The sequence below is a fragment of the Trichinella spiralis genome (genome assembly GCF_000181795.1).
Source record: "Trichinella spiralis strain ISS 195 chromosome Unknown Scfld4, whole genome shotgun sequence".
NCBI lineage: Eukaryota > Metazoa > Nematoda > Enoplea > Trichinellida > Trichinellidae > Trichinella > Trichinella spiralis.
In genome coordinates, this window is record NW_003526943.1 from 6,437,856 (window position 1) to 6,451,636 (window position 13,781).

Here is a 13,781-nt window from a genome sequence, read left to right on the forward strand (position 1 = left end):
AGTGAAACAACAGTGTTCGTAAGCAACAACAAAATATACATATTCAAACACTGACGTAGGCAATAAGTATAAAATTTCTTAAAGTTCAAAATTACTTTACATCATACAATAAATTAATATAAAATACAAAATACAGTATTTTCCATAACACTGTCAATCATCGTATCATAAATTGCGCATGATGATAAAATGCTTCAGCTGAACTAGATGCCAATTTAGAGCAATATTATTTTCAATCTTCCTCAATACAAAACTGTCTTTTTCATGATATTTATAAATTCACTCAAGTCAACAACGCCATCGTGATTCAAATCTGCTTCGTCGATCATTTCCTGCAACAATAAACATGAATCCATAAAATACAATAATGATATTGATTTTATTTGAAGCTGGAATTTCCATTAAAAATCAAAATTAAGTAATTCATTAAGTGCTCGAATAAAATTTACAATTCTAACGCTTAAATCAATAAACTCAATTTAAAAACTGAAAAGGCCAAATACACGTATTTGTTGACTAAATTAAGTTGCACTGGCTTCAAATTTATGAAGCGGTTCACCTATAAAGCAAAACTTTAGTTTCAAACTTTAGCTTTAGTTATGAAGCTTTTTCAAAGTTCATAACTGCCTACTATTTCAAATCATTTGCAATGAAAATAATTAACAATAACATTATTAATTGAATTAATAAATTGCTCACTTTTAGCTCGCTTTCAGACATCGTTTCGCCGAGTTTCTTTGCCATTCGTTTCAGATCACTCAAGCATATACCCCTGGGGTCGTCACCAACAAATAAACTGTAAGCTTTGACCATCTGCTTTTCGCCGCCAGTATCAATCATTTTTTCAGTAACCATATCCATAAATTCTTGAAGTGATATTTTGCCTTAAAATTATCATTTACAAAAAAAGAAAGAAAAACGAATGAGGAATATACAGTAGGTTACCATTTTCGGCTAGCTGTACAGAGTGCAACATTTGCCGCACCTCAGTTGACTTCGGCTCAAACCCGAGTGCTCTTAAAGCCAACTAAAAAAACTTACATTCTGCAGTTGAATAAAATATACGAATTTTCAAATCAAAACCGTCAATCATATCAGTATCAATTTGCCATCAGTGTGAAAATTATTGTAAACAGCCTTCTGTAATATATAGTTCGTTAACCTATTTCTCATAATAATAAATACTTTGGCAAACAGTAAGCTTGGAATACAGAATGAAGTACATGCAAACCGGATCACCAGAACAATTACAATTATTAAAAATCAGATATACTTTCAAATTGGAAGATCGAATTCTGCCAGTTTCATCTGGGCAACAAGACTGGAACGCCTGTTTCACTTCTTGCTTTTGTTCTTCATTCAATTCTTCCTTGTCAACTGCAGCTAATTTTCTCTTCATGGCTATTTTGTCGATTGCAAAAATTTGAAAAATTGCCTTTGAAAAAAAATATCCAAGTAAACATTGGAACGTGAAACATCAACTGCATCGTGATAATCGTTTGCAATTTGCAATCGATTACCATTTCAAATGAGCAATTGTTTATGTACAACTAACTATACAAATCAAGGAAAGATTGATACTTTTATTCTCAAAACAACATGTAAAGAATGCTAAAAGCGGCAAATTTAAATGCAACACATAATTAGTTTAATGGTGCGTGCAGGCACTGAAAATGTAATTTTGAAATATAAATTCTATACACGACGCCACCAACAACTAGCCAGCTATTACAGACCTGCCTGCTGGCAAAAGTGAAATTATAGATTTTAGCAGTGCAATACAGTTTAACGAATGTCAAGTTTCCTTCACTGTATCCGCTCATTCATTCTTTTGACCCAGTTATCATAAAACATATAAAAATAGAAAAAATGAATTTCAATATTTCATGCAATTATAATGCACAAAATTAATTTTTAAATCAATTTTACACTTTTTACATTTTAAGATGAAACAAATTTTACATTCTACAGCATAATAGAATTTGATTTCAACAATACCGTATAACAAACTTTTAAATTAATAATAATTACAGTTTTGCAAAAACATTTTTCAAATTACATTTTTATTTCATGTTATAATATTTTTTTGTTACATACTAATAATTTAATTATTTCACAGATTACAAAATGAAAATAGGTTAATACTCTCACCACTGATGTTGTTTACAAGTTGAAAAATACTTGTACAGTACATTTATGGTCCTACCTTTCTTTATCTAGCACAGTAAATGTTGAAAAAAATTATATCAATAAAAAAATGCTTCATGTTGACACAACGATTTTGAGCAGTATATAAATTAAACTACAGTTTCAAACATGAACATAAATCGATGCTTTTGGAAAATTAATGAGACAACTTTTTCAAAATTTAGATACCGATTACGGTATTTTTTAATTTTAATTTCAACAAAAATTTCACATGTAAATTATACAACAGAATTAAAAAAAGAAGAATCAGAAAGTTAGTGTGATGTTTTCTTTGGTTGAAAACTGACAGTCGCATTGACAAAACAGCCGTAAGCGCACACCATTTGAACAGAACAATAACCTATAACCAAATGATTTTATTAAAATTGTTGTTTTTTTTAACTTTCAGCGTCTTGAAGAGCAATTTTCGAATCCTGAGACGACGATACTGTCGAATCTTTTGGCTAAAAACAAATCAACTATTATCAGTAATCAGAATAACAACAATACCAGAAAAAAACAACATACAGTTATCAGTATTGTCAAAGGTACATTGCGTTGAGAATATTGTTTCAAACTTGACGTAACAGCTTCAGAACTGGACAACAATTGAAGGCGTGGTAATGTTGAAAACCCATCAATAAGTGGTAGAACGTTCAGAATTATTTCTAATTTCGACAACCGCGTTAACTTCAACAAATCCTTAAAAAATAATTCAAATTGTTTCAAAGCTGCAAAAAGCTGTCGACCAACAACAACAACCAACATCTTGCTTACTTTTTTCATTCCTGAAAACATGAACCTTTCCGAAGATTCAAAAGTTGCTTCAAGCTGCACTGTTTTTTCCGTAGTATTTTCAATCGTATATTTGACCACAAACGGTCGATACATCACTCCAAAAGAAGGAACGACACAACTAACTATTACAGGACAAGATACAATATTCACGTTGCATAAGGAAAACGACGTTGAGATCATTTCTGATGAAGATGTTTCATTCCATCTAAATATTAATCAACAACAACAACAAAAAACATAATTAATCAAATGTGAAGATGTGAAAAGCCGTGTGAAAAGCATTTTCAATTCTCCCTCCGTTTACGTTTACCTTTTCCAACAGAATGTAGCGTGGGCAATTGATACTGGTTCCATCGTCGCACCAACAGGTCTTACCGAACATATTTCAGAAAGTGAAGTATCCGAGTCAATCACAGCTAATATTTAAATAAAATTAACCAATACAATATTTACTATTACCAGTTCTATTTACAAAGAAACTATTTAACTAAAACTGATAAAATTAAAAAGCTACACTTGTTTACACACTTTATATAATAAAAATATATAATTTTATGCAATAGATTTTTTATTACTGCTGTAATTATTGTCACGTGGAAGCTTGCACATCGTAAACAAAACTTCTTACCATTATCAAACGTTTGATAATCTATTGGGTTATTCATATGAACCTTATCACACTGAAATGAGAAAAGCAAACATACACCCAACTTTACGTTATATAAATCTTGCTCATCTTTCAAAAATTACCAAATGCAAAGTGCAACTGCATATTAATGTAGGAACGGACACTCCTCGGACATGCATCCAGAGAAGAACGTCTTCCTTTACAACCAATTCATTCACACGCTGACCCTGAAAATATTTTTGCATTTCATTAAAAATAAATAAACAAATAAACAAACATTCTTACCATCGTAGTGCACATATAACTTTCCACTACGAATGGCATAATCGAAGAAAATGATACCGTGCGATCCAGAGTGCAATTACACGACATATCCATGTTTTCCACGTTCAACGTCACCTCGTAAGTGATCTGAAATGAAAAATAAAAAAAAATTTCACCAAATTATAAAATACCACGAACAGAAGACAAGGGTCGACCTGCATATGCATCGATACGTTGTCCACAGTTTTCTCCATTGTTATGTAAAAAACTGAACTAGCCTGAATAAAATTTTTTAAATAAAATTAAAAAATGCCAAAATAAATAAATAATAAAGTTAAATTTCAAAAAAAGGTACTTTGGAATTTGGCATGAGAGAATCCAATTCCAACGACAAAGCCGCACCGTCGCATTGCTCAATGTTGTAACCAAATTTAATGCCGTGCTGACAGCGGCTGTTTGCCGATTCGAAAACTTTCAACCTTGGGAAATTTCATATGATTAAAATAATCAGTAAACAACAATGACAACGAAAAATTGCCTACTTCAACTTGGATATGGGTGCGTTTTCCAAATTTTCAACAGTAACCCTGTACAAATATTTCTCGCCAATGAGAACGGCAAAACCGTCGTCACAAACTATTGCAAGCTTCGGTGGTTTTGGAAGAACTCTTCAGCAAATTCAAAATAATATTTTGCATCTTCATTTTGCTATTTTCTTACTTTATACGTTTCGGAAGTTCTACTGGCAATTTCGCCGCTTTACGGCCCAAATTGGAAACGCAAAATCCAACCGTTGAAACTGACTGCACGTCCCACATCAAAGTGATGTACACTTTCGACGTCGACTGTCCAATATGCAGCGTGATGGACGTTGCCTGTGAATTAAAACAGAAACATTAAATCTCTGAAAACAACGACGATCAAATCGACATAGTACGTGAATTTCACCGCCGGCGTGTTCAGGCCTGGGATAGATGTGAAATTCAAACAAGTGCGTGGTGCTGGGCTGGAGAAGTGGCCGCTGTTCGACCGGCGTGTCCAGTGTCCAAGATTGGGCGGGGTCGTTTCCGGCCACGAATTGCACGCTCACTTTGGTCAACTGCAACGGCTCGGGCAGGTCGGATTTGAGCCGCAGTTGGAACGTGGTGGGCGCGGCGACCACCGCCATGCCTTCCGGCGAACAGAAGCCGCCGGTAACGGTCAAGCCGGCGTTGATGTCGCCGGCCGCGACCGGCACGAAAGTTGTCGTCGAATCGAGCAGCAGCCGTTGCCAGGCCATCAGGGCGGCGTCCGACTCCGCCCTGTCGGTCCCTTCGTCCGGCTCGGGCACTGCTCCCGAGCTGAGCGCCAGCAAGTTGCGCTGGAGTTGGACCCGACGCGCCGGTTCCCCAACGCCGTACTCGACGTTCAACAGTTCCAACACCAGCGCCACGTATTCCTTGGGTCGGGCTAGGGCGTGGGCGCAGCGCAGCGCCGGCGCCAGGCAAGCGCCGACCAGCGAGGTCCACCTTGCCCGGCGCAACGGCCCCAGCGCCTGCAGAAACGCTTGCAGTGCTTGTTCCAGCCGGCCCTGCCGGACGTACTGCATGCCCAGACGAACGAGCAAGCAGTGGCGACTTCTCACTGAGCGGGGATAATTTTTGAAATGCGTCATCGCGTTGCACAACAAACCCACTGCCGCCGACGAATGGTCGAACCGACCTTCCGAATCTATCGCGCTGGACAATGACCAGTCCGTTCTCTGACCACAATAACCAACCACTGTTGTTGTTGCTGTTGAGATTTGCTCTTCCGCTTCTCCTACCCTTCTCGTTTCATTTTCTCCGTCTTTAGACGACAATTCAAACTCATGCTGACGTCGGATCATATAATCGGCAGCCGTTTGATAATAAAAGCCCGGATGCTCTGCTGAACTTGTCGTCAAACCACTCTGCACCGCTGCGTCGAACAGTTCAGCAAAAAATGAATATCTTGAAACACAACAATTACACTGGATAAACAAACAAACAAACAAACAAATATATTACTGCTTTGATAACCAAGCGGAATGCTCAAATTCCGCTTCCAATTTGCTGGTTTTATTTCGAAAATATTCAATATGCTTTTGAAAGTGAGACATGCTTTCCGAAGATGCGTTATGCTTGAAATATAATCGACAAATCTGAAATTAAATAAGATCAATTGCCTTTTTTACTATTCACTTATTGAAACTTCCTCACTTTAGTACTGTGGCAATCATTAGAAAAAATACATACCTTGTATGTTAAATACCCGCCAATAACCTTCAATTCAGTGACGGCTGCGTCAACAGGCTCTATTTCAAGCAACATTTGGTATGCTTGTTTATAATACCTGAAATAAATCACTCAATCCATGTATAATTTCAAGAAAAAAACAAAAATTATAAATACTTTAAAGCAGAATGTGCATCTTGTCGAAGTTCACTGAAGAAACCTTGCTTGAATGAATATCGCACATACAAACGCTAAAACAATTATCGTCAGTATAATTTGCCGAAACTTAATTAAAATCAACACACCTGAGATACTGTTCTACTGAGAGCTTCTTTTTTCGACTTTAATAATTTCAACTCATTTTGATAATAATTCTGCGCTAAATCATAGAATGCGAATTCTAATCTATAAAAATTATCGCACTAGATGTATTTTGTACTGTTACGAATCTAAACACAATTTCGTTCACATCTATTCAAAATTTTAACATACTAACCTAACCACGTAACCGAATAAATGTTCACTTTGGGGTAAAATGAACAGCAACTTTGAAGACAATTCACAGGATGAACAAAGTTCAGCTGCTTTTTGCGTAGCAAGCTCATCTATAAAGCAAATCACATTCGAACCAAATAAATTCTAACCATGATGTGATAATTTCATCAACCTGTTGGTAATGTCACGAATGACTGGACTAAAACAAGAGCCAAATATGGATTACGGCCATAAAAGCTATGCCTGTAACAGATTCTTTCTTAAATACATAAAAGGAAACATGAGCAAAAAAATCGTAAAGCTAAAAAAATACAACTGCCCAACCCTAATAAAGTATATCATACTAATAACATTTTAAAAAATTATTAACATTTATAAAGCAGTGATTTCTTAAGAACCTAATTGACTGAATTTTTGATGCGCATTCAGAAAGTTTTTCATTCCAAAACGGACTATTCCAATCAAGATCGACAAACAGTACAAGAACGGCAGGAACTCGATGAAGATGCTTTGCCATCCAATCGATTTTCAATATTCCTTTTACAGCTGCTTCTTGGCTAGGCTCCTTAAAAATATTACCTTGCCAAGGACATTTTCTATAAGAGTCTGGCAATATATAATACCTTTGTCCGCATCGTTGTTAAATCATGCGAATCACCGCTGACTAATTGAAAGTTTAAAGGTGGACGATCCGGACGCCTATTCATTATCAGCGCTTCCCAAATATTTTTGTGAGCTAAATTGTTACGCACGTCCAAACCGAGAAGAACAATCAACTGCAACGTGGGACAACTTAATTCGGGTGGCAGTTCTGAGATATCCATTCCGTGAAAAAAGTGTTGCCTTGAATCAAGTTGTTTTTTAATTAATTAATAAAATTATTTTACACGCTAAAGAAACAATCGGCTAGCAACACAGCCATCATTTCAAAAAGAAACAATAACATTCTTAAATTTCAAAACATTTTATTATTTTCCATCATAGCCAAGAAATATATATTTTTCGTCTTGGCATCTTCTATCAATCCAACTAAAATATATAAATGTTAAAAAAAATAAATATCAGAAAATGTTTACAAATCTTACCTTTTTGAATCCTATATCAGCTGCATATTCTCGAAAGCATCGACGACACATGTGAAGATTGTACTTTCGAATAACACCATGATGTGAAGAGCACACTCGACTAAATTATGAATATTTAATCATTTTATAATTTTAAAAAACAACTAGGTGAACTGAAAAATTAAAAATCTAATTCGTTTTTTTGGTTTCACAATATCTGTTTGAATTTAAGTACAATAACATTTTTCAATTTTTTCTAAATAACTTCCATCATTAAATAACAGTACAATTAAAATGCAATAAATCAAACTGCAATAATCTATCGAACAACATTCGTGAACTTTACCATTTTCGAGAGCCAGGACCATATTTTCTCGGATGAGAATAAGTCAATTTATTGTTCAGAACCATCTTTTCGATGCAACGAAATTAGTCAGCAGTAAATCTGAATAATAGAAATAATACAAAACCAATAATCAATATTTAATGTTTAAAACAAAACAGATATCTATAAAAAACACTTAAGCTAAACATAAAAATCAAAATTCGTTAGGATACGGTAGTGACTCATCGGTAATTTAGTTTTCAAGTAGCAATGCTACAGTAATAGAAATAGTCTACACTTTCCGAAATGTTGAATATTAAAAATTGATCATAAATTACCTTATTTTTGTTAATATATAAAAATGATGTTAAATTTTATATTAAAAAGATAAATAATTTCTCTTAATTCTAAATTAAATCAGTGAAATTTAAATCAATTTTTAAATCAAAATTTAATTAATAAATTTACATTAAGCAGTAAATTGCTTTATTAATTAACTTGAATAAATAATTAAACTTTATTTTCAATTTTCAATAATTATTAATAAACCAAGAATGATTATACTGTAATATTTTACTAAAATTTCGATTACTGTATTGTGTATTTTAATTGAATATTTTTCATAAAATTTTTAATGTTTAATGGAATTATTATATTTATTATTCCTGTAAATGTACTTTCCTCGAGAATGCAAGTTTTAAATAGAAATATTGAAAAATATAATGGAATAGTTGCTAAAGAGCTGGACAGAAAAGTGTCTACAGTTTTGCTTGACGATGATGTGCTTAAATTGAACAACTTCTGGAAGAAGAGAGTTCAATTCAGTAGAGCGAAACTTTTAAAGCTTTCATGGTTAAGTGAGTGTATTAAACGGGGTACTTTTGTGGACGAAGAACCGTTCATTTTGAAGCTTGTCGAGGAACCTAGTTTATTGAATCATACTGAATGTTCATCAAATGCAGCCGATTTGTCCCAAAATAAAGAGGTTCGGATATTTTAATTCTAAACTGTTGCATAGCATTTTAAATGAGTTCATTTGAAAAAATTCACATATTTTTTGAATATTTTTATTTGTTTTCTAAATCAATGAATTATAACTTTTTTATAAGAGTTCGATAAATTAGGCTTGAAGAAAAAAACATTTATCTATTTTTATTTCACTTTTCTAAAAAGTGTGATTTATTTTAGCTAAGCGTCAAGCCCAGTGTTTCATCTTGTGATGAATGGAAAACTTCACGCTTTAAAAATGAAATAATTCATCAGTTAGAAGTATGTTGCTTAAATTACTGTTTGTGAAATGTGAAATCTTTTAAGTAAAAAAGAAGGGATTTAGTCTCTTCGTGATAGCTATAAAAGCATGAACGAATCATGGAGAGCGCTGGCATATGATAAAGCAATATCATCTATTAAACAGTGCAAAGAGCCGATCACTTCTAAAGAAGTAAGTAAATTTTGAATTTTTTGATTGATATTTGTTTGACTGATGAACAATTTCTTTTATTTTGGGAATTTCAGATGTTAAGTGAACTTCCAGGTATTGGAAAAAAGATTGCTGCTAAAATTTGGGAATTACATGAAGAAGGCGAAATTGAAAAAGTGAGCGAATTTGCATCCAACGAAAAAATACAGGTGCTAAAATTATTCAATACGGTATGGGGAGTTGGTCCGCGCACTGCTGAAAAGTGGTACCTGCAAGTAAGTGATGCTTTTTGTTTTTAAATATTAATTTTTTGTGTGTATTTTTTAAATTGCTCATTTTAAAATGCAGCTCAAAGTGTTCATTTGAAAGATTTATGAAAAAATTTTTTAGGGCTTGCGAACGATAGAGGATGTTCAACGCAACGTAGCATTAACAGGTCAGGAGCACATTGGATTCAAGTACAGAGAAGAAATTTTGTTAAAAATTCCCCGTCCAGAAGTAGAAGAAATTGCCAAAATGGTAAGTTTTACATTTTTACATTTTGTTTTCTGTTGTTATATTACTTTTTAAATATTCCTCTTTGCAGGTGATTGATGCTGCATATAAAATAAATAATAATTTTGTTTGTGACATTTGTGGCTCTTATCGTCGTGGTGAAGAGGAATGTGGTGATGTGGATATTTTAATAACACATCCTGATGGCAAATCTTATTTAAATATTGTTTACCAATTAGTCACTGTGTTGAAGGATTCCGGTAAGTTGTAATTGTTTGTTTGCCATTCACAGGTTCATCATTTTTATATCTTTTTAGGATTCTTAACAGACAGTCTGACTGATATTAATTGGAATTCATCAAAATACATGGGTGTTTGCCAACTGAAGTCCGGCAGTAACCTTGTATATTGTTGTCCTTGTTTTTTTTAATATTATTTGAGCAGTTTTTATAAAGTTGGTAATGAGCAATTAAATTTAAATTTAGTTTTTTTCAGGTTTTTGTTATTTTCAATAATTAACAGTATATGTGAAATTTTGGTTTATTGTATTATTATGTATTTATTTATTTATTTATTTATTTTAGCATCGTCGTATCGATATTATAGCTGTTCCTCCAGCTGAGTATGCAACTGCTTTATTGTATTTAACTGGGAGTGCTGAATTTGTTCGTGGAGTGTATGGAAAAGCAAAATCCATGCAAATGAAGTTGAACCAACACGGATTGTGGATTAATGTGAACAGAGCGGTATTTTTTTTTCAATATTTTATTTTTATAAATGTATGCATATTTTATTGAAAATCAGTGAATCATTAAGATTTAAATATGTAAGTCTTGGTAAAAGTGAATAAAACATTGCGTTAATTAAATATGAATAAAATTAATGCATAAATTTTGTTTTGAAGAACGGAAGAGTGATTGACAGAGGCAAGCGTATGGCAGTTAATTCAGAACATGACATATTTCAAATTCTAAATATTGAATATCGAGCTCCCTCGGAAAGAAGAATTTTTCCAAACTCCCCTTAAATCATGAGCATTAAAAGCAAAGACGATAAAAATCAATATATGCAAAATTTGTTCAAAGTTTATTTCTGTGTTCATTTTTGAGCTCATTGTTAGTGCTTGTTATTTATGTGAAAATTATTTTAATGCTGTCTTACTTGTCAATGTTACTGTCATCAATTAAAAGTTACAATATTTCTATGATATGCCTTGTTGTGGAATATATGCTTTTCTTTAGCAGTGTTCTATTGCATTCGATATCGTTTTTATAAACATAAATAATAGCTTACAATTAGTTAATCAAACGAAAATACTGAATTGCAGATTTTGAAAGGTTCATGGCCAAACCACCTCGAGGTATGTATTTTTACTTTGCCATTTTTATTTATTTATGATATTTATATACATATATTGCTTTACTTGTATCAAGCTTGTTTTGTGTATAAGCCACTGCACAAATACCGCTATTTGCCAAGACCAGTTACCGGTGTGCATGAATTCGATTATGAATCAATGGAAGCCACTCCTGATCATTTTCCTGATAAGCTTGAAACCCGACCAAAATTGTGGGTAGCGTGGCTTTATCGAAAGCCATCAAATGAACCAAGGTGGATCAAAAAGGATATTGAACTTTTGTTTGGCGTAAAACCCAAAGTAAATGCTTTTAGTATTTAGAAAAGAAAGATTAAAAGAAAAGTATCAAATTAAGCATTAAAACATTTCAAAGACTAAAGTTAAATCTTTTTTAATGTTATTTTTAGCTTTTGGAAATGAACATTTTCAAAAATATGCCCTATTGGAATAAGCGGCTTTGGAAAATTAAGCATTTGATCGAAGTGAAGCCTATTGTTTTTCCAAATGGTGAACCTACTGAAGAGGACATTCCTTACATGAGACTTTTTCCGGATGGACGGTGTGTAGTGGACAAAGCAATGAAGCTGGACACTTTGGAAGCAGATGAATTAAATGAAGAAACAAACGAACTCACTGATAAATATTTTAATGAAAAATTACGTTTCAAATGGAATCGTTTTGACGATATTCTCGAAGATGCTCCTTGGACAGATCCAAAACAGAGTCGATTTTAAAATTTCAGAACTAACTGTGACTTTAGCTATTCATTTATTCATCTAAATTTATTCAATTAAATTTGATAATTTTTTAATAAATTATCCGAATTTTTTAAATATATTACTTTTTATTTAATTTTACAAAGTTATGATAATTATCGTTATAATTATGCGAACAAAATTATATTAAGTTTATTACTGATGATGAAATGGTGGTCTACTTCCGGTGTGGACTTCAACAATTCTTGTTTTTTTTGCAAATTACAAACTTACTAATATTAATTTTGAATTTATGAAAACAAAAAACCTGTCAATTGAGAGAAAGTTTCTTTTTCATAAAGTGAATAACATGAAATTTTCAGCAAGTGATGATTTAAACTGATTATAGGATTGAAATAAAGCTGCTGCTATTGAAAATGAAAGTAAAATTTTATTCAAAAACTTTAAACACAAAACCATCAGGTTGATTAATTTCATAAATATTAAAATTAACTTTATTAATTACTGATATGTGTAAATTGAAATTTTATTCGTGTGAAGAAATGGGATTTATGCAGCAAGTGGTTTTTAATAGTATAAAAATTATAAATTTCAAAAATCCCAGTAGAATTATTCAAATTGGTAGTCAAAATGACCATTTGCAGATCTAATGGAAAAAGTTATTTTCAAAATTGCCCTTAAAAGAGTAAATCAGCATTTTTAATCAAACTCTCCATTTGTATAACTCAATATATTTTGTTTTGACGTAACTTTAAAAATTTGCACAACAGGATTGATTTTATACTATATGCAGATAATGCTGTTTCAGTATAATTCAATTTTCTTTATTTGAATAAAAATGATTTTCATGTATATTGTTTATGAAAAATAAAACTGTGCAATATGCATTTATTTATTTTATTTAATTTAAATCTAAATAATTTCATTTAATTTCAGATAGCTTCAATTCTTTTGGTCTGAATAATTATGCATGAGTAATTATTTTGTTGAAAGGAAATTTTACTTTATTCAATTACTTTTCATTTTAATTTTAGAAACAGTGTATATTTTCTTCTTATTTAAATTAAATGAAAATTAAATCTATTTAATTTTACCAAAAAAATTTATACACATTGTGCGGTTAGATAAAAATGAGTAAATAATGAAGATGCAAACCAGATCATCAAATTCTCATAACTTCCTGATAAAATTATACAAATAATAATATAATTTTTATACATTTTTGTTTTTAATTATTTACGCAGTATTATTTAATGCCTATTTTTTCTCTTTTCACATAACATTTCGTCATATATTGTTGCATTTCAATTTGATGTTTGTTATACGCTCGCTTCTTTGTTAGTCAGAATTAATATGCAATATGTTTGTATATTTAAAAATGCATATTTTCTTTTTGTTTATTACAAAGTGAAATTCATCATATTTCAGTTGTGTTGACAATCGTATTTTTTTTATTTTATGTGCAAAGTCATAAACTGAAAAAATGTATATTTCTCATATATAAATGAAAAATACCTACGATGCATATTAAATGTGTTTTGAAGGCAATTTGCATTAAATGAAATTAAAACGTTTATAAAGAATATCCTGTTCAAAATGTTATAATGACAATTAAATTTTGTTATACGCTTTAAAATTTTTTAATGGTAATGAAAAAAATTTGAAACCATCTAATTCAACTAAAGCTGATGACGTGAATTCAATGATTGCTTTATTTTTTTCCTTTTTGCGACTGCATTCCTTTTATTTTTATAGCATTAAAAGCACTCCTGTAGATTTTATATAATTAGCAGTTCAA

General features: G+C 31.9%; 4 protein-coding genes across 4 annotated transcripts; 1 reads left to right on the forward strand and 3 right to left on the reverse strand.

Moving 5' to 3' along the window:
- Nucleotides 1–242: 242 nt before the first annotated feature.
- Nucleotides 243–1,399, reverse strand: Tsp_01606 (centrin, an EF hand Ca 2+ binding protein). Its single transcript, XM_003377348.1, has 4 exons — nt 1,274–1,399; nt 946–1,027; nt 700–884; nt 243–332 (listed from the first exon to the last, which is right to left on the reverse strand). Exons 1-4 carry the CDS (start codon nt 1,397–1,399, stop codon nt 243–245), a joined length of 483 nt encoding a protein of 160 aa, XP_003377396.1.
- Nucleotides 1,400–1,643: 244 nt separating this feature from the next.
- Tsp_01605 (conserved hypothetical protein) lies at nt 1,644–7,528 on the reverse strand. Its single transcript, XM_003377349.1, is given in 24 exon segments — nt 1,644–1,667; nt 2,496–2,548; nt 2,591–2,651; nt 2,716–2,877; nt 2,965–3,190; nt 3,296–3,401; nt 3,424–3,472; nt 3,736–3,840; nt 3,899–4,024; nt 4,069–4,155; nt 4,233–4,356; nt 4,426–4,545; nt 4,598–4,752; nt 4,867–5,618; nt 5,633–5,847; nt 5,905–6,038; nt 6,133–6,229; nt 6,289–6,362; nt 6,417–6,516; nt 6,608–6,716; nt 6,779–6,849; nt 7,005–7,171; nt 7,230–7,449; nt 7,494–7,528. The coding sequence occupies 24 exon segments, from the start codon at nt 7,526–7,528 to the stop codon at nt 1,644–1,646; spliced, it is 3,372 nt and encodes a 1,123-aa protein (XP_003377397.1).
- Nucleotides 7,529–7,626: 98 nt separating this feature from the next.
- Nucleotides 7,627–8,081, reverse strand: Tsp_01604 (conserved domain protein). The gene is made up of 3 exons (XM_003377350.1): nt 8,017–8,081; nt 7,692–7,791; nt 7,627–7,635 (listed from the first exon to the last, which is right to left on the reverse strand). Exons 1-3 carry the CDS (start codon nt 8,079–8,081, stop codon nt 7,627–7,629), a joined length of 174 nt encoding a protein of 57 aa, XP_003377398.1.
- Nucleotides 8,082–8,683: 602 nt separating this feature from the next.
- Nucleotides 8,684–12,001, forward strand: Tsp_01603 (DNA polymerase lambda). The gene is made up of 13 exons (XM_003377351.1): nt 8,684–8,980; nt 9,184–9,264; nt 9,329–9,436; nt 9,511–9,690; nt 9,806–9,934; nt 10,002–10,170; nt 10,228–10,313; nt 10,406–10,411; nt 10,495–10,656; nt 10,815–10,850; nt 11,238–11,270; nt 11,361–11,567; nt 11,675–12,001. The coding sequence occupies exons 1-13, from the start codon at nt 8,684–8,686 to the stop codon at nt 11,999–12,001; spliced, it is 1,821 nt and encodes a 606-aa protein (XP_003377399.1).
- Nucleotides 12,002–13,781: the final 1,780 nt, after the last annotated feature.

Coding starts and splice junctions, on each gene's coding strand:
- Tsp_01606 (XM_003377348.1), bottom strand. CDS start 1,399: ATGAAGAGAAAATTAGCTGCAGTTGACAAGGAAGAATTGAATGAAGAA. Junction 1,028..1,273: donor TTCGATCTTCCAATTTGAAA/GTATATCTGATT, acceptor AAGTTTTTTTAG/TTGGCTTTAAGAGCACTCGG. Junction 885..945: donor TGTACAGCTAGCCGAAAATG/GTAACCTACTGT, acceptor GATAATTTTAAG/GCAAAATATCACTTCAAGAA.
- Tsp_01604 (XM_003377350.1), bottom strand. CDS start 8,081: ATGGTTCTGAACAATAAATTGACTTATTCTCATCCGAGAAAATATGGT. Junction 7,792..8,016: donor GGTCCTGGCTCTCGAAAATG/GTAAAGTTCACG, acceptor TTCATAATTTAG/TCGAGTGTGCTCTTCACATC.
- Tsp_01603 (XM_003377351.1), top strand. CDS start 8,684: ATGCAAGTTTTAAATAGAAATATTGAAAAATATAATGGAATAGTTGCT. Junction 9,935..10,001: donor TAGAAGAAATTGCCAAAATG/GTAAGTTTTACA, acceptor TCCTCTTTGCAG/GTGATTGATGCTGCATATAA. Junction 10,851..11,237: donor ACAGAGGCAAGCGTATGGCA/GTTAATTCAGAA, acceptor ACTGAATTGCAG/ATTTTGAAAGGTTCATGGCC.
- Tsp_01605 (XM_003377349.1), bottom strand. CDS start 7,528: ATGGCTGTGTTGCTAGCCGATTGTTTCTTTAGCGT. Junction 6,517..6,607: donor TTATTCGGTTACGTGGTTAG/GTTAGTATGTTA, acceptor TAATTTTTATAG/ATTAGAATTCGCATTCTATG. Junction 6,363..6,416: donor TCAGTAGAACAGTATCTCAG/GTGTGTTGATTT, acceptor TAATTGTTTTAG/CGTTTGTATGTGCGATATTC.